We start from the raw sequence: 19,219 nt of genomic DNA, 5'->3' as shown, positions 1-19,219 counted from the left end.
ATACAGGCTTTTGTATCAGATCAAAACGATCGAGTGGAACAGTGGCTCCTCAACCTCATCTACCCAGTGTGATGGAGAGATATTTGATCTTGTTGACTGAAAGCCACCACCTGTTTAGTCTATTTATGAGCACTGTGTTGTCTCACATGGTGGGCTGAGATTGTACAAGTTATACAATCTTGATATGACTAACATCCTATTATTTGGGTTACTACTGATGTTGCATTTATCCAGCAAGGACATTGGAAGTAGCACACGGTCAAACCACCTGGTATTTTTGCTAGCACTGTTGCCTTGGTCTTGAAAGATGAAGTGTTATCCACTGAGTGTATTTTTTTTACTTCCCTTGGCCTTGCATCACTAACCCCTCATAGGGGTTAGTGATGTTTGTTTAAGCGTGCCTGATCTCAACAACCCTGTTCCGGATAAATTGTATTTCATGCCACTTCATACGAAAAGAGTTTATTGAACAGTACAGTGTAACTCTGATCATGTTCGACCTATTGGGCCTACTTACTCATACTTTAGTCTACCCTGCCACGATTTGTTTTTGTTGTATTATATTATATAAACACAATGACCGCATTCAATCATAAAACACTGAGACAATGCCCTCATTAGAAAGCTCTCAATGTCAACGGTAGACGCAGAAATGAAACCAGATCAGTCTTCCATCAGTTGTTTTGAACAAAGAAATTTACTTCAGTCTGCTTCCATCCGATCACATGACCATCATGAAGCACATTTAGACTCTTACAAATACAGAGACAGAATGCTACAATTGAATAGCTACAATAATGTGCATCCCAGATACAACCTAATGTAGGATTCCTATGGCTAGAGCATTTAGAACTCACTCTAGTCAGTCAATCACGTATAGAATCAACTCGTGTTAATGTCACCCAATAGCAAGGGCGTAGGAACCGGGGGAGGACGGAGGGGACGTGTCCTCTCCAATATCGGAGACAGGCGCATTTGTCCCACCTAAAAATTATACCGGATCTGTCAGGTTTCCGATATGTGTCCCCCCCAATGTTAAACTCATTCCTACGCCCCTGCCCAGTAGTATTCGTAAAAATTGGTATAAAGGGGTATCAAATGGTATAAAAGGCGCAAGTCCATTTGAGGTATCCATATGGCCAAACGATTGGCAGGTCACATTATCCAGTTTCAAAGTTTCGTCGATTGAGACACAAATGCACAAATCACTCAATCAAAGCAGGGTTTTTTTGGGATGGAGGAAATTCTAGGCAACCGGTTAGTGTATAGATACAACATCACCAACAATAACATCAGTCTAGAGAAACAGAGGCGAAGGTGTAGAAAAAAATATATAACCCACATACAGATTTGTTCTTCTCAACTTTGCTGAGGTCCAAGAGACAAACATAATCCCGGACAGAGCCCTAGTCGACGGATCGCTATCTTGAGTCTCAACCCAGCCACTCCTGAAAGGAAATACTTCACCGCATCAAAAGTATTGAAATATGTGCTAACACTGACAGTCATCAGCTCAGTCTCATAAACTCCACATATTTATTGGCTATATATTTATAGAACAGTGAAAACGGCAAAGCTGATATTTGGTGCATCAGTCTTTGTAAAAAAAGATCCCATGCAGACAACACTTGAGCACAGCAGTGATGCCGGGCCATTGTCGAGTCTTATTGCTTTGTGTGTGAGCGTGTGTGTGTGTTAGTCCATGGTTCCAGGGTGAAGCAGAGGGGTCTTCTCGCTGGGTGGTCTGCTCACGAGTCCGTCTCCGTTGCTAGCACCCGTGCTATCTTTTAGCTTCTGTTTCAGGGCCGGAAAATAAAAGATTTTGAGTAAAAGAAAATGATACAACAAACGCTATGAGGACTGTACATACAGTAATGTATGATTCATGTAATGTTTACCATCTGTAAGCATTTAACATTATTTGCTGTTCTAACCGTGAGACTGAGTTTGTTTGACTAGAAATATGGGTATTTCCCTGTATAAATGGGACATGTGCAGAGGGAATGTTGAAAACTTCAGAAACTTCACCCAAGAAAAAGGGATATCTAAAGTTTTGTTAGATACTCTAATTTTGATTTCACAAAAGGGAGGGACCATTGCCATAATGCCAAGATTATTCATGCATTTATTTTTGAAAAAGAGCCTGCTTCAGGCCTACAGCTTACTGTAGTGACAACATTGAACATGCATCAATGTTCAACGTTTGTAAAATATGAGGTTAATAAAGTTGATTCAACTTTTTAATCTCTCGCTTCTCCAACTGTGCTGCTTTTGATATTTTTCTCAGGAATGTTGCCACTGAAACCCTTTTCGCACCAGTCATAATACTGCAAGTGCAAGGGCTTTCATCAGTGGGGTACAGACTCATCACCATGGTGTTGACTCATTCGGCGACAGTGACTTAACTGACAATTATTATTATTAATGGGAAATTGTTGGTGATCTTTGAGAATGGTCTTTAATGCTGCATAGAAACATTTTATTCCCTTTGCCAGAAATGATAACAAACCTTAACGGTACGGTAGTTCCACTGAAAAAATAGGTTAGCATTTCAATTTCAACAACGACAACATGAATAAACACGATTGCAATGTAAACACAGTCAACTTTAGCCAAGACAAAACAAGCATAATGTCATCCATTTGAGATGCTGAGGGACACTAATAATACCTTCAGGTTTAGGTCGTTTCAAACTTTAGGGAAGATGGGATGTTACGATAATAAATAACCCAAATGTCAAACAATGCATTATTTTAATGTTATCGAGAACAGTGAACTTCTTCCATGTTCAAAATTAAGAGGATATGCCCTGACATTAATTACTTTTAGTTTAATCGTTAGTTAGCTATTTTTTATTGCTTAGTGAATCTACCAAAAATGGTATTGGTTTTAGTTTTATAAAATTCTATACGTTAAAACTATTTTAGCACGACAAGCCAAGAAAAGATATCCACTTGTGACATCATAAGTGGGAGTGTCCACAAGATGTCACCACTAATACGACCAAGACTGAAATATGTATATGGTAAACATCTCATATCTACTACTTAAAACATACCGCTACAACTTGTCAGAATACAGCCAATTAAATTATATGTCATACATTGCACAGACGTTCATAAACGGTCTGGATTAGTAATCCGATGGTCAAAACCATTACAACAAAAAGTTTAATTCTCGTTTAGTTTCTAGCCTTCCATCAGTCTTCCCCCCTCCACAAACAAACATCCACCAATGCTTTACAGTTGTGTGCCATCTCTGATTGGTTGGTTATAGGATGGTAATCTAAAGAAAGCAATGTTGCTGTGGTTAATTCCCATTCCCATTAATTGTCAGTTGTTCCCATTGCACATTTATTACACAGAGGAATTAAGATGAGTTCTTAAACTAGTATTATCATTTCAATTAGAGCAATATAAATTATTATTGAATTAGTTCATTGTATTATTTGGGCCATTGCCTAATAAAAGAGCAGGGTTGGTATGATACAATTGCTTATCTTAAAACTGAAAAGTGCAATGTCCATTTGGAAGATTGTACATACTTGTTAACTTTGATGTCAATTGGCACTTAAAAATAGTACTTAGCATTGTGTAGCATCTAATCCTAGCTATCCTGGTTGTATTCAGGGATATTGGTCAACCTAGCGATTGTGAAACAAGTGCTTGCCACTTGTTTCTATGAACATCCTTACTGTACCGACAGCGATATATTGTCATTTCTCTTTCATCTGACAAGTAATTATTGCAAGTCCCTTTAGACAGAAAATGCAAATGCCCTAAATGTAAATTTAAATGCAATTAATTATTCTTATATTTGAAATCAAGCTATTATGGTATTTCTTGAGGTCAATTAAAATTATATCACTCTTTTTTTTGACTGTATAATCTTTGAGGTAGATAAGACAATAAATTTGCCAACAATTCATGTAGTATTGTCATCGGCTCAAATGACGACTAAAAAATGAATGAATGAACATGCATGTTGTGTGAGTGTTTCTTCGTCCGTGGACCCCACATACCTGCATCAGGTTCACTCGTCGCTCAGTTTTTCTGGGTATGTTTTTCATTTACAAGCTCTTTCCCTGACACCTAAAAGATGACCAAACTCTTCAAAAGGCAATAATAATCACAGCCCTTATTGGTTACTGCATCAAGCTGGGAGAGCAGCTCTAAAAAAGTTTTCCAATTAGAGCTCGGGTATTGTAATGATTAGTTAGTCGTTTAAGGTGTCAAAGTATACAAATTCTAATGGGAAATTTGTTTGCATGCAGTTTGGATGCTGGTGATTTCAACCATGCAGTTAAAAGTCTAGTTCATGCAGCTGAAGCAAATAAGGTACGTTATGAAAAAAAGATTTGAGTCAAACACAGCTCCTCTTTGTTCAAGAATAAAAACGTCCCATTCACGTCGTGATCAAATCAAACTCATTTCAACACAGCTCCTCTAGAGAGAGGCTCCAGCTCATTGGTGGAAGGCAACCGCAAAACCAGTGGAAAAAGTCCCTTTACACCCAGACGACGATAGGCTGCATTGTGGAATCTAGCCCCCAGGATCACCAATCTGTGCCCGTTTGTAGACTGATTTCAGATCAACATGGCATTATACATTTAAAACAAAATAATTGTCAAACCAGGTTCGTTGTGGACGTGAACATCATGCTATTGCCCGTCTCGGACCTCTGCGAAAAACAAAACGAGGAAATCCTTATCCTTAGAAAGATAACACCATTAGCAGAAACCCCGGTTATCTTATCGAATCATTTACATAATGAAGACACTTAGATTGGTTATTCAAGCCACGTATCAGGGACTTGCTTTTGGCCCCATAAATCAATTAACCCTTCAACAGCACTGTTTAGGGTCATCTGATAAAGACCACAGTGCACCTCTGCCAACATGCCTTATCACACAAGCGCCTCACTGTTTAAAACCACAATTAACCCGTCTTCTGTAGCGACAGTTACATAGCTCCGTCCTCACCTAACCAAGAAGCCTTCCAGTGTTCTCTGCCACATACCTACAGGGTAGTGGGCCGCCTAGGAGGCGTCTGTGCCTGTCACAAGATAGTATCCCGACCTAATCACTGTACTTTGAATGTTTTATCTAAACTGGTCTTTCTATTTCCCTTAAGTCTGTCAACACACACACACACACACACACACACACGCACACACACACCTTGCCTAAGGCCAAAATGACACTGATCATGCCTCTGTGCCCCCTACCTGCTCTTTAAGGACCCATCTCTGTACCGTCTAACTACGACCTGCACCGTAACGACCCGTCTCTGTGCTGTAGAGCCCCTACCTGCTTCTCACCGACATATCCAAAATAATTCACATTAGATAGAAGCATCTGCTAAATGACTAGATAATAGAAATAGAAAGAACAGACAGGGAGGAGTGGGCAACAACATGGCGTATCGCTAGAGCATGCCTTCTATCAGTGTGTTTTACCACTCTATCACCAACCAGGGTGGGCGTGCACAGTGACAACAACACATGCACAACACGTGCGTGAGGACAAGCGCAGTCGGGTTACCAGCGCTTACCTTGGAGCGCCTGTGCACAAGCAGGGCCACAATGATGGTGAGCAGGCCCAGGCCGATGAATATGTACTGCGTGTACTCCATCACCGCCGGCAACACCACCAGGTTGGTGTGGAAGGTGTCCAGGATGGGCCCGTCAATGTAGCCACTCTGAGGAGGTTAAAATACAATAAATAGATCAGCGAAATAAGGTCATGAAAACAGAGGTGATTTGATTTAGAACGCAAGACTAGGGAAGGATAGTGTAGTGGTCAAGGTGTTGGGTTCTGGGTTCGAACCCCAATGTCCATGGTCTAACCTGTGGGCATCCTTGAGCCAGACACCCTGACCCCTACCTGCTCCTACTGACAGGACATCTGAAAAGATTCACTGCTTTGGATAAAAGTATCCCCTAAATTACTAAATAGTAAAAAAGGTTAAAAGGACTAATATTAACTCAGCCGCAGTGGTGAGTGCAACAAATAAGTGTACATCTATGCACATCCTTATTACAGAGGTGGTAAAGATACGGCAACATCATGGAAACAAGCTCCTCACCTCCTCAAACCAGATCATGGGCATCACCACATCCGCTATCTTCCCAGTTTCCCTGAGAACGCACAACATAAGTACTTTGGGTCAACCACCCGCGGATGTATTAATGTCGCTGGAAGCCATTATGGAAGCAGGAAATGCATTGGACTGAGAGATGAAGTGCTGCACAAAGGATAGGTGGGACAACGTGGTGACGTCATCGCCGTTCATAGATAGATCGTTTGCTTACGTAATCGCCGAAACGCGCTTCATGAACAGATTTAGCTGGAGACGTATGGAAACGTTCAGCGGGACACCCGTCATCTGAAAAAGACAAACAAGAGGATACATACTGTTAAACAATAAGGGAAACAACATGGGCAATGACGGAAACATTAAAACATTCTCAGCTCCGTTAGAGAATCAGAACAGGGAAAGACGGTTGGCTTGGCCAAACTTCCAAGCTCCAAAGTCGAAGTTCACAAAAGAAGGAAATCCTTATTTTTGATCCACTCAAAATAATGATTCCCACTTCCTTTGTTGTTATGGTGCTCATAAAAACTTATCTTCAGATTGTATATATTTATAGCCCTTCTTACTTTAAGGATCCGAGCAGAGCGGGCCAGATGGGCAATCTGTTGAGTTACCATACATGCTTGTCCTCAGCGATTTTTGCCACCAGTTGAATACAATGCTCCTCCATGATGTTGTATTATAGAACAGCTCTATAGAGTAATAGGATCAGTACTACAACCAATCTAAAGATTTATCTTTAGAACAAGCCAAAGGTGACCTTAACATGAGATTCCGATGTTCTTTTTTTGAATGGAAGACCATACAATATAGAACTAATTATGTAACAGTTACGTGTTTCAGTTGCTTAGGGAAAAAAAACGAGTGTGTCAAAGGTCATGGCCCAATCTGCTTTATCAGTTTAGGTCTTCAAAGTGGTAGTGACACTTCCTATTGGAAAAAAAAACTCAAATAAAAAAAACAACCACCCAACATTAGACTTTGATCAAAAAGACTAGTTGCAGTTGCAACAGGACAAAGGGTACCACATGAGAGATTATCTTATTTTACAGGACCTATTGCTTGTCATCCACTAGTCAAACTATCAGGTAATTGATTGGGGTTTTTAGAGAAATAACTTTCGAAGGAGGTTATGCAAGGACCTGGTTAAGGCCTGGGTGCTTGAGGGTGAGTGGGGTCTGCTGGCAGTCGTATGACAGGGCTGGGTGAAAGGTGAAAGAGTGACCGGTTGTGGACTTTAAGACCAGAAAACATGGGGTGAATAGGGGTCGAATATTGTCCTTTGGGCAAAGCGAATTCTTGAAATGGTATTCTCCCAAAAGGTTGGTACATTTTATTTGTATCCTCTAATCAGTTGGTCTCTAAGGTCTTCACATTCTCTAGGCATGAATTTATTTTTTAACACTGCATTCTGTGATGCAGATTTAAAACATCTGATCAATCTTATCGTGTTCAATTGTAAATGTGGTGATTTATTGTAAATGAAGTATCTTTTTACTAATATTTTTCTAATTTATAAACTGCATTTTTGCAACCATGTTGATTTTGCCCTGGCTCTGTATGGTGCTCTGGGGTAGTTTAGTGGCTAGGGTGCTAGGCCCCCGAGCTGTGAAAGGTTCTAGAGTCGATCACAAACTAATCTTTGGAGCCTACTTATAGGCATCCTTGGAGCTAGCCTTAAAGAGTAGGAGATATCAGGGATTACTCACGGGGTGAATGTCTATGAATAGGCCGTGTTCGTCCTCATTGGGGCTGAGTCCCCCGACAAAGTCGAGCAGGACGGGGTCGGCGTTGTAGAAGTGGGGGTGGGAGATGAACACCGGGGAGTCTGGGAAAGGCCGCAAACACACAACATCGTCATAGCGTCAACTTTCTTATGAAAAGCAGAGTTCTTTTTTTTTTAGATTGAACATGATTATTGAACATATTTTAAGAGATGATGCCCTGATCTGACAACGCTTTAATGGGATTTTAACTCAATTTCATTTTCAACTATCAATAATCATTATTTATTCAGGATTTACAATGTATTCAGTATTTTTTGGCACACTTTTGTTCAAACAGATTTCCTTAAAAAAAAGGAACAACATCAACTAAAGTTGTACAATGAGCATGAGAGTTATGAGTGGCATAACTATTAAAAGCATCGATATTAGCATTAGCAATGTTTTGAACGAGACTCACTGTGGCGACAACTGCTGACGTTGAGGATGCCGGACTGCCTGCAGGGACAGAAGCCCTCGTTGGGAGCGTAGTCCGAGCCGTTGGCAAACAGAGTCTTGGGAGCGACGTAGCGATAGAGAGGAATGCCCTGCATGGCCCCCGGCCGCTGGTACACCAGCTCCATGGACCTGCAGACACACAGGATGCGAGAGGAAGAACGACGGAAGGACAACAAAGACAGAAAGACAACAAAGACCTGAAATTGATTGATTTTATTTGTTTTTTGATTTAAAATATGAGCACCACTCTGTGTCTACATCCAAATACGTAAATAGTCAGGGATGACACAATAAAACCTGAAGGTTTACATCATTGTGGTATTGATATGGTTATGCATCTTACCTGCAGGCATCAGGACTGTAGAAGGGCAACGTGGTCTTTGGGGTCATGAACGGGGGCCACATCTGGCCCGCTGTTCCATTCATCATGTTACACTGGGGGGTCCCCCAGTTAGTCAGCTATAGAGAAGGGACACCCTGGACTGTTAGGTTTTTCTATATTTGTTGAAATTCTTATAAAAAAAAGAAAATTGTTATCTGTGGTTGTCGAAGCCCCGTTAAAGGCCTGTCTTATCATTTGGTTCCACCCGAGTGAAATTGTATGGACTACCCGTCTTGTCTATTTACCTACCCAGCTACCTGCCTGTTATCTGCCATGCACTCATTACGCATAACCAGATTATTCCCCAAAGCAAGTCAGACCTGTTGCTAAAGCTAGCTTGATAGTCACGTGTTTTTGAGTAGCTTCAGAGGGAGGCCTGAAATAGGGATGGGATTTTTTTCAGTTGGATGCTAACAGATCTAGCTCACTCTGGCTGGTTACATTCAATTAGATTCAAAGTAATATGGTGATAATGGAAATATATATTTAGTCTCCATTATTAAGCTCACTTTGTATTGAACCACACAGATGTCTCACCTTTTTGAGGCCATTCCAAGAGTCCACTTTATGAACTTTACTGATGTCATCTTTGCCGGTGTGGATGTTGAAGAGCCCAGTGTTTGAGTTGTTGAACTACAAAAGACAAAAAGAGGATTTTTAAATGGTTTTGTTTCAAAGTTTTGATATTTCTGAAAAGAGAAAATTGGACATCTTTTAATGAGCACAAAATCGTTTTTGATGAACAAGTCACAAGCTGCATTTCAAGTCCCAGGTCTGTTCTGTGTCTAGGTGAGGCCTCTCTCTCACAGGCCTGTTTTGAAGCCACACACCTCGGAGAACAGGCCAAACTTCCCCTTGGTGGGCAGCATCCCGGGCAGGTATTTGTTGAGGAAGTCGACCAGGCCGCTGTCGTAGCCCCACATCAGCTCTCCCACGGGCTTGGTCAGGAAGGGGCCCTCCTTGAAGGTCTTGAATGTGGCGCTCATCATCATGCGCACAGCGAACGGCAACTTCTCCATCATCACCGCCGCGCCCTGAAGACACAGCCAGGGAGGGGAGGAGGTCGGGGTGGCCCTGTTTATTTTCCCCCGGGATCCTGGTCTTTTAAGCTAATTTTCTGTTGTCTGTCAAGTGATTTACCTGGTTAAGTGCCATGTATTGCTGTTTTGCAAGAAAACCTCTAGATAAAGTTTGATTTGATGGTTAACGTAAATAAATATCGATGCCATTACGTTGACCATTTTAGCCAAGCTTAATATAATACCGTGTGTATACAGTACGTTTGACCCAAATGGGATTCAAACTTATAACAGGGTTTGGGTCATGCTCTAGTAGTGTAGTAGAAACAGATACATGTTCAGGAAAACATGCAAGAAGGAAGAGTGAGACGGAGAGATTAAAAAGGCACGTTTAACATCTCTCAGGTGTCAGTTGGTATAGCTACGAACTAGCTGAGTGAGCTGAGGTTAATTTACTCTCTGTAGTGTTGTTGGATGTAGCTACGAGCTATGCAAAGGTTATTTTCCTCACCAGCACCAACATGTTGGGGATGGTGACCACGTCGGACTCATTCCCAACCGACATGCTCGGCTCAAAGAAGTACTGGCGGTACTCCCGGTAGGACACGGTGAAGTTTGGGTGAAAGGTGATGTTGTCTTTCTGACAGCGCTTCCTAAGAAAGACAGCCGATGAAAAAATATATACATGATTAAGTGAGATATTTATTAGAAATACATATGTTCAAATGTAAAATTGTTCTTTGATCAACATTTTATTTTTTATTTAGACAACAAAAACAAAATTACAGGAAGCAGAAGTCGTCACTCCAACTTACGTGAAATGTCCGGATTTCTAGTTGGTTCTGTAGCTACCCTAATATTATAGAATAGTTATCCAGTACATAATAATAATGAAGTATCAATTATCTCTAAATTCCCCCCAATGTCCGGATTATTGCTCAGAAGGTCCTACATAGAATATAGGAACCCAGTAGTTAAAAAAATAACTAGATGATAAATGATTTGTAAGATCCTGAATTGTTAGCCCTTTATTCCATAACTTCCCATCTTGTTCCCCAGTACACCATGACTCTGGACTAATTACACCTCATGATGTGGTCTGCAATCTAAAGCTTTCCGAAATATGAATGTGATTTGTCCAAAAAAATAGTTGATATACATTTCTTAGCATCCACAAGAGGTGAGTTGAAAATTAACTAAACATGGCAACATAAAATGATATGGTAAACACCAGGCACGTTAGGGATCTTAGGGTCACCAGCGCCAGCCGAACTCTATGGGTTAACAGCTGAGCCCAGGAAGGCCATTCAGAAAGCACATAGTGTTCCAAACCATCAGCCCAATTAAACTACCCTAGAGACAAAGCAATCATAATCTGAACCATTCAGAGCAGCCGGGCAAGTTTTTCACACAAAGGTGATCTTAAATTCATAGTTATATGAAGTTTAGTTATATATAAGTTATATATAATAAGAATTATATATTATTTAAAATATATATATATATATAATTTTTATTATTATACCAGTACTGCCTATAGTTTACGGCTTGTCTTGCAAGTGTTCACATTAAAAAGATATTTGAGCTCTTTCGATATAATGTTGACGCAAATATGGTCACTCTACAGATTGAATTGAGAAATGACCGACGCCACGGTAGGTAGTCTACAGACCTGTACACGTAAGGTCCCCTCTCCTCCACCATGGGTTTCTCCCCCAGCAGAACCTCCTGGGGGTTGAGGACGTTGAAGAAGTACACTGACATGAAGAAGGGGACAGGGATGTCCTTCCACATTGGGTATGCGATCTCATTGTTCGGGTCTATCACTGTGTTCTGGGGGTTGAAAGTAAAACAAGAATAGCACATGTGTTGGAAACAATTATAAGCTACAACGCTGGGTATCTACAGTAGGCTAGTGGAAAAAGGCGAGCACACCTCGGCATAAGCAACCGTGCAGAATCGGTGCAGAATTTGTCAACAATTACTCAGACTGTATACTGTCTTCACTTACCTTTATTATTTGGTCATCAATAATCATCGGTCCTACAAACACAAGCACTGTCCCGAAAGACACCGCAAGTAACCCTGCGACTACGAATCCAATTGTCACCTTAGATGTACTAATGGCCATAATGAGTGTAAATAAAGATCAGTCAAAGACAATTGAACAATACATCCCCGAAGAGTGCGAATGGTTCATTCTCAGATGCTGTCCATATCCCTATCCGACTATCGTTAGCAGGCTAAAGTGTAAATGCTATCATATCTGTCCCGTTCAGCATAAAAAAGCCACGAGATATCATAAAGTCCAACCATAAACTAATAATCATGTCAATCCAATCTGTTTTTGAGTGAACCCAGACGGCTGCACCGCCGCAGAGGTGTTTATATTTTGGATGCCACGCCCCCTGGTGCGCCAAGTGTGTCTGGGAAATGTAGTCAAAATACATCTCAAAGTTTACAAAGGCGATAAGTCATATTCTACATCGGTCTTGTAGGTTTTCATATAATGACTGATGGTGTTTTATCAAAGTGAGACAAGATAACAAACTAAAATGAGATTGAAGAAATATTTTTTAATTTACAAATTGAAGCAACGAATTAAAGCCACGAAAACTACCAACAAATTTCGTAGTTCGTAATAGACGGCCATCTGGGCAACGGCACGGCAGATAGGCGCAACAACGTTTCCAGATGTACGAGGATTATCATCAGAGATGGGACAAAGTCACTGTTTGGCAAGTCCCAAGTCTTAGCAGTCAAGTCCGAGTCGAGTCCCAAGTCAAGACAGGGAAAGGCAAGTCGAGTCCAAGTCAAAGTCACACCAAAGCCAAGTCGAGTCCAAGTCCAAGTCCCAAACTTTTTCAAGTCTTGAACAAGTCATCATGTTTTTTTTTACTTAATAATGTCATTATTAGGCTATTGATCATAATTTCAACATACCACTCTAATGTACCGTCATTTCTTATCAACACAGTTATAATATGTTCATTGTTTCTGTCTTCAAATGTGTTATGATATGCGCATGCGCCGAAATCGTATGTTTTTAAAACTAGCCCAATAGGGTGGGAAAACCGCCCAATCTGGCAACACTGCCTGAACGTCCTCACCTCCAGCGTCAACGTAAATCAATGAGACCAACTGAAACGAAGCCAATATGAAACTTTAACTGTGATTCTGAAGAAAGCATAAATTATATCAAAATTCAGTTTAGATATTATTGAAGAAACGAGTGTGTAGATTTGTTATATTTTTTGAACGAAGGTAAATGGTTGAACAATGATTTAGTTACGATGTCTTAAGTGTCAGAGGCTGGCCAGACGGCTTCAATGGGACCAACTCAAAACGCAGCTGATATGAAACTAAAACTGTTATTCTGAATAAAGTATAAACGATATCGAAATTTCGTTTTGATATTATTGAAGTGTAGATTTGTCTTCGCTCGCTGTTTTTTTTTTTCATCTTCATGGAAGTGAATGCGACTTGGGTGTCTAGCCCTCTAGGCGGGAAAAAGGTTAGATATCTAAAACAATAAATGTTTTTGACTCAAGATATGTCGAGTCATTACATGTAAAATAGGCAAAGTCCGAGTCAATAGCAGTCAAGTCTAAGTCGAGTCGCAAGTCATGCGTAATTTTGTCAAGTCGAGTCTGAAGTCATCAAAATCATGACTCGAGTCTGACTCGAGTCCAAGTCATGTGACTCGAGTCCGCATCTCTGATTATCATATATTTACTATGAACAAAGTCAAAAGTCCCATTGCCTTGATAATTCCGTTTTGTTGTATCAATAGTTGTAACTAGGCTTTTCCTTTAAATTCCTTTCCCGACACGATCAGGATAGCCTATTAAATGATGGATCTTATGTCTGTATTTAGTTTACGTATCTCTTCTCACGTGACGTCTTTCCATGCAATCAGGCTGGTTGTGATGATGAACGTGAATCCACTCGTGTTGTTATAGATTATTAGTAGCCTATAGCCTTTATTTTATCGAGCAGATGCTTTTGTTTTCATGTTGGCCCATTTTTCCCAAGTTGGCCCAAGACTTCCCCTTTTCCAAGCCTCATACAACCACAAAACCAATATCAATTTTGCAAACAATGTGTATCAAAATGTTTTCTGAAATGACACATTTACTCCTGTGCTCTTGGTTATGTCTTGCGTAAGATAATAGTTCTCTAAATATGATGATTGCAAGTCTCTGGTACGACAATGAAACATTTCACATCTGGCCAAACTGGCGCTCAACCAAGGAGTGAAAAACGTAGGCAAGGGATATTAAACTGTCAATATTGCAAGGATTTGCTGTGCCGGAAATTCCCCTTATCCCAAAAGAAGGGGAAAGAAAAGTTGGACATACCATGGGGTTTCACCAGCTTTATTAAAGACAGTAGTGGGTGGATTGGGGTCGCCATCTAATGTTTTGCATTCACTTGGATTTTCTTTAGAAGATAGGCTACACCATGGATCATGGGAAGGTTCACTGGCGATACTTGATCTTTGTGAGAGGACTCATGGGAGTGGTCATCTTGCCAGGGACCATCCCATCCCATTATGATGATTATAGTGAATGGAACTAGGGGAGGTACGGAACATTAGGGCCACACTTTCATTTTTCTTTTTGTCATCGAGTTCTGAGAATAAAATCAGAAAACTAAGAATTAATTATTTTATTTTTTTGCATTTTTATGTTTTATTATAGAGTGAGATAGAGAGGCAGGTATGGGCTATAGAGGGGAGGACATGCATCAAAGGACCATGGGCAGGAATCAATCCCGGGTCGCTGCGATGTAATCAGGACTAAACCTAAATGGTAGGCCTACACGCTCTACTTTAATCTGAATTCTGACAATAAAGTCAGAAGTCTTACCTTAATCAAAATTCTGTCCGAAATATTAAAATCTGAATTGTAGGCTAACTGTAAGGAATCAAGTTTAGTGAGAGTCCCTTTGCGATATACTGGACGGGTCCTATATGTCACAAAGACCTCAAAACCACATGTTGATTGAAGATTTCTGATGTAAGCGAGGGGTCCTGGGGGGAGACATCTCAGAATTCTGAATTTAAACTCAGAATTCTGAATTGAATCTCAGAACTCATTTTCATTTTAACATACGGCCCTATTCGTCTTCCGTAGAAGCGTGATGCATTCCAATATGAAAATTAATTGGTCGTTAATTTTTTCTGATTTAACGGCCAAATTGACTTGGAAAATGGTTAGGGTTAATGTTGGGGTTAGTTTTTCTGAAATACTGATTAATCAAAATGCAAAGAGAATTGGCTGTCATTCACTTGAGAGCTCGATTTCAAAGTAGCAAACCTGTATCTCCTGTTGAGTTGAAACAAAAAATTAAACAACTAGATGAGGTTTTATTTGAATCTTTTTTGAGTCAAAGTTATAAAGAACTACTGTCTCGCGAATGCCCAATGTAAAACGTAGCTCAATTCTGGAGCAGTAGACTAGGCTGGGTACATCAACAGACCAGGGGTCTCATTTATAACCGTTGCGTACGCACAAAACGGGGCTGAAAGTGGCGTACGTGGCTTTCAACGCCAAGGTTGTGATCTATAAAAAGCTAACTTGACGGGAGAATGTGCGCAGCCCTAAGCAAACTCTGACCCATGCGTAAGCATGGTTTGGAGGAAAAGGAGAATTGGCGACACAGACGGTGTGGTGGTGAACTGAAGTCAGACTGAAGAAATGTAGAGTGAGAAGAACGATTATGTTTTATCATCGCCCTTCATACGTATCATGCGTTAAATCTATGTAATCAGAATAATTTAAGTCAACTGCGTTATTTCTCAGTTATAACCCCAGAAACATCTCCTTAGAATCGAAATTAAAATTCAAAATCTAAATTCTCTATATTTAATCCCGTCACAGTATGCATACTGTCCACTGACGGCGCGACCATCTGTCCAACATGTGTCTATAACATAATATATTTTTTGTGACACTGTAAACACATAATCAAATGTCAATTAAATCCCAAGTGTGGAAAACCAAGCCACATACTCCTCATCACAATCATTATGTTATTGTCCGTTCCTCTTGATGCTTTTCATGACAAATCAGGCATTAAAAATGGGTTATGTTCGAGAACATTTTACATGAGTGATTACAAACTGATTATCCAAGGTGTTCCCGGTCAGTCTTATTACCGTAACCCTGTAAATACAGCGGTGAGCCCCGTGCGTAATGCTGCACCATGGCACTGCTGGAGGACCATGCAAATGGCAGGATTCGGAGGGAGAGGGTCTTCAGGGACCATAACGATTTATTGGTACATACAAATATGTACCTTTATGTCAGACCACTTCTTTTTTAATTCTGGGACTGTGCGCTCCGTGCCACTGACAGAGTTCACTGTTGCAGCAACATGTTGCCAATCACTCTGCTTTTTGTTGTTAGTGATCCCAATCCCCTGACCGCCGAACAAAACTACTTTTCGGGCCTCCACCTCACCCACAAGTGTCTCCACTTCAACCTCCGTTAAATTTCGCTTTTTTGCTTTTCTCAGTCCTTCTGCCACTGCCACCTGAGTCTGTTTTATATGCAGATCCCATTCATGAGGTCGTTTGCATTGACCATTTATGGTCGTGTACAGGGCGGAACGTGAAGCTGATTCAGCGGCGCACACTTGAAGGCACTCAAGTATTTATAAAGGTGATTTATAAAGCCAAGATTGCTTAGAGGTGTGCGTACGCAGGGTTTTATAAGTCTGAATATTTTTTGGCGCACGCAAAACTTGGCTTTTGGGCGTACGTACACTTTTAGTAACGATCCCACGCACAGTTTTATAAATGAGACCCCAGATGAAGACTGTCCAACGTGTCCTGGCTGTTTAAATAGGATAGGTTCAATGATGAACTGCTCGAAAGCCAAAGTTGATCAACTAAATGTTTTTTGTAACTCAGTCAATTAGAGCTAGCCATCTTCTAGCCAAATTCTGTATTTTATTTATCCAGGATTAGTCTTCTAGTCAGTGATATAAGGATGATCAACCCAGTCTCACGGAAATATGTGACACTGTCCCTTCATTTAATCTATTCATTCGTGATCTGGGACATGTCATTTAATTTTTTTCGTGTCAAAAAGCACAAATTTCTAACAATATGACAGCTTTTGTCCACCCGTTTCTACTTTCACCTTTGATTCTGAGAAATTGTGACAATGCACGGATATATTGAATGCATGTGCGCTGCTCTGTAGGCAAACCGCGACGGCAAAAATGTAGCTGCTTCATCTCTTCTTTTTAGAATGAGTTTGAAATTTGTGCTTATGGCACGAAAGAATTGAACGAATGAATAGATTAAATGACGTGACGTGACAGTGTCACGTATTTCCGTGAGAGTGGGTTAGGATAATACCACAAAAAATACCTTACACTACGTAACATATACAAAAGAAACACAAACCAACGCCTTCAGCTCTCGAAATAACATGTTATCATTCCATTATCGGTCTTTACAAGAAAAAATGACATACCATGCGATTTACGCATTGACACATTGAATGATAAAAAAAGCTGCGGTCTCCTTTAGAATACAGTCGTTTATGAAAGCGCTTTATGGTCCCCACCGCGGGCAGCCACTGCTTGTAAACGAGACACTCAATAGGCTATAGATTTTTTTTTGGTAAAAAGTTTGGACTTTCTTACCTTTATTATTTGGTCATCGATAATCAATGGTCCTGCAAACACAACAATGATTCCAAATAAGACGGTCAGACTCCCAAGGACCATGAAAACGATCGCCACCTTGGATTTAGTAATATGCATAATTGCAGCTATTTAGCCTATTAACTATGTATATTAACAAAGATTATAACGATTTTTAACGAAAAAAGAAATCGGGGTCTTAAGTATTCTGACTCCCCTGCATGGCGATAGGCAAGTGAACGCTGCAGCCCTGGGTTCTTCTTATAGACCTTGGGAGCGTTAGTTTATCACCCCCGGGGGCCTCCGACCAACAGTGTGGGCTGATACGTTCATAATAAAAAAACAAGTAGGCTAGGCCTCCTGAGATGCAATGTCGCAGGCTGTTGGAATAGCACCGTCGATTGTTGGACGTTTAAAAGGAACTCCTCAAGCACTCCTGAATAAACTTATTATATAAATATATATTTAAAAAATTGCCTTAAATAAACAAACTAACTAATAAATGAATTTATGTAGGCTGCGCATTCATTAGTGGATGTATCTGTTTTATTTGTTTATTTGGGGACTTTTAAATTAGGCCGGCCTAATATGCCAATCAAAATATTAACCCTTGTTTCTGACTACGATGACTACTTTGCCAATCTTCTTCATGCTGATTGTTAGTACTGCACAGGTGCAGGGTATTTTGCAATAGGCTATGCTTTATTGCCTCACCTGGAACTTCTTTGAATAAATTATCCTACACATTCTTTGCATATCTTTGTAAGCGTTGCTCCATTCAAATTATCTCCCTGAAGAACAGGCATTTATATAAGGACACGATTTGAATGTCAAGAGTTGAAGATAACTTATTAAGGGACTGACAACTGGCAAATTGTGTTGTTTTGCCTCGTACATCGAGGGATCAGATTTCCTGATCAGGCTTCTTCTGCATAAAGGGTTGATCCGCCCTCAAAGCATTCGTTGTTTGGCGTTACGGTCAGTATCAATTAGGCCTACCGTAAAGCCGTTATCCCCGCAAACTAAATCCTCAAATTAAAGCTCGCGACTCGAAACCCATAAGCATCCAGTTGTACCCTCACACACACTAGCCTCCCAAGGACAATGTATCGCCAACACCTCTCAGTAATTGGACTATTGCGACCTGGGGCTCTCTAATTATCGACAGCCATGGGAGTTACTGGGAAGAGTAGACTCTCCTTAAAGGAGGTTCATTACAGAGACCTTCATTGCAGAGGTCCTGTCTACTATGGGGGCACGGGACCACCGAACAATTTCATTAAAACTGATTAAAGATGCTGCTCAATCATGATATCTGCAGGTGCTTTGTAACTGGAGGGCATGCACGCTCTAACATGTACGCTCACACACACACATGCATACAGACATACCCCGGACACCCACCAGCCATACAGTCTCTCTCACACACACACACACACACACACACACACACACACACACACACACACACACACACACACACTCACACACAACCTTAGACACCCAACCCTCCCAAAAAACACACACACAAAAACACTCAGCTGATCAGAAAATGTGAAAATCATCTCCCAAAGTTGAAGATCTACCGAGATTGATCAAAAAAGCACTAGACTGGTCACACACAGTGGCACGTTTGTCTCGGCGATGGCGCGAGCGTAATTCATTGGTTCTCTCGTAGATAATATGAGGAGCCGTTTGTATTTATGATCCCTGGTGACCACATGGGCGGTTACGTTCAACACTTCCTCCCTTTAGTGTGTAACAGCCGATCCGGAACTCTTAATTTAGCATTGCTGCCGTCATAAAAGGCTTTGATTGTGTTATCATTTACGTGCGTGA

The 19,219-nt window shown here is 40.7% G+C and overlaps 1 protein-coding gene across 4 annotated transcripts; it reads right to left on the bottom strand.

Moving 5' to 3' along the window:
• Positions 1–674: 674 nt before the first annotated feature.
• scarb1 (scavenger receptor class B, member 1) lies at positions 675–17,544 on the bottom strand. Of its 4 annotated transcripts, XM_079755390.1 has the most exons (14): positions 11,730–12,080; positions 11,391–11,551; positions 10,230–10,371; positions 9,530–9,733; positions 9,237–9,332; positions 8,661–8,776; positions 8,280–8,446; positions 7,805–7,923; positions 6,313–6,386; positions 6,087–6,138; positions 5,553–5,699; positions 4,633–4,680; positions 4,022–4,091; positions 675–1,794 (listed from the first exon to the last, which is right to left on the bottom strand). In XM_079755390.1, the coding sequence occupies exons 1-13, from the start codon at positions 11,847–11,849 to the stop codon at positions 4,044–4,046; spliced, it is 1,494 nt and encodes a 497-aa protein (XP_079611516.1). In that variant the 5' UTR covers positions 11,850–12,080; the 3' UTR covers positions 675–1,794; positions 4,022–4,043. The 4 variants fall into 4 exon arrangements, with proteins under 4 accessions (XP_079611516.1, XP_079611517.1, XP_079611515.1 ...); XM_079755391.1 differs by lacking the exon at positions 4,633–4,680; XM_079755389.1 differs by lacking the exons at positions 4,022–4,091; positions 4,633–4,680; positions 11,730–12,080 and adding an exon at positions 17,381–17,544.
• Between the last annotated feature and the right edge of the window lie 1,675 nt (positions 17,545–19,219).

This window comes from Pollachius pollachius, assembly GCF_949987615.1.
Source record: "Pollachius pollachius genome assembly, chromosome: 18".
Classification (NCBI taxonomy): Eukaryota; Metazoa; Chordata; class Actinopteri; order Gadiformes; family Gadidae; genus Pollachius; species Pollachius pollachius.
Note: the sequence above shows the minus strand (reverse complement) of the source record. Positions and strands in the feature narration are given on the sequence as shown.

Bases quoted from the DNA above. Each gene is read 5' to 3' on its own strand.
- scarb1 (XM_079755389.1), bottom strand. From the start codon at position 17,500: ATGCATATTACTAAATCCAAGGTGGCGATCGTTTTCATGGTCCTTGGG. The intron at 7,924-8,279 runs GTGAGTCTCGTT...GGCCTTTCCCAG, and splicing joins CGTCAGCAGTTGTCGCCACA to ACTCCCCGGTGTTCATCTCC. The intron at 5,700-6,086 runs GTGAGGAGCTTG...TAACCTCCTCAG, and splicing joins CCATGATCTGGTTTGAGGAG to AGTGGCTACATTGACGGGCC.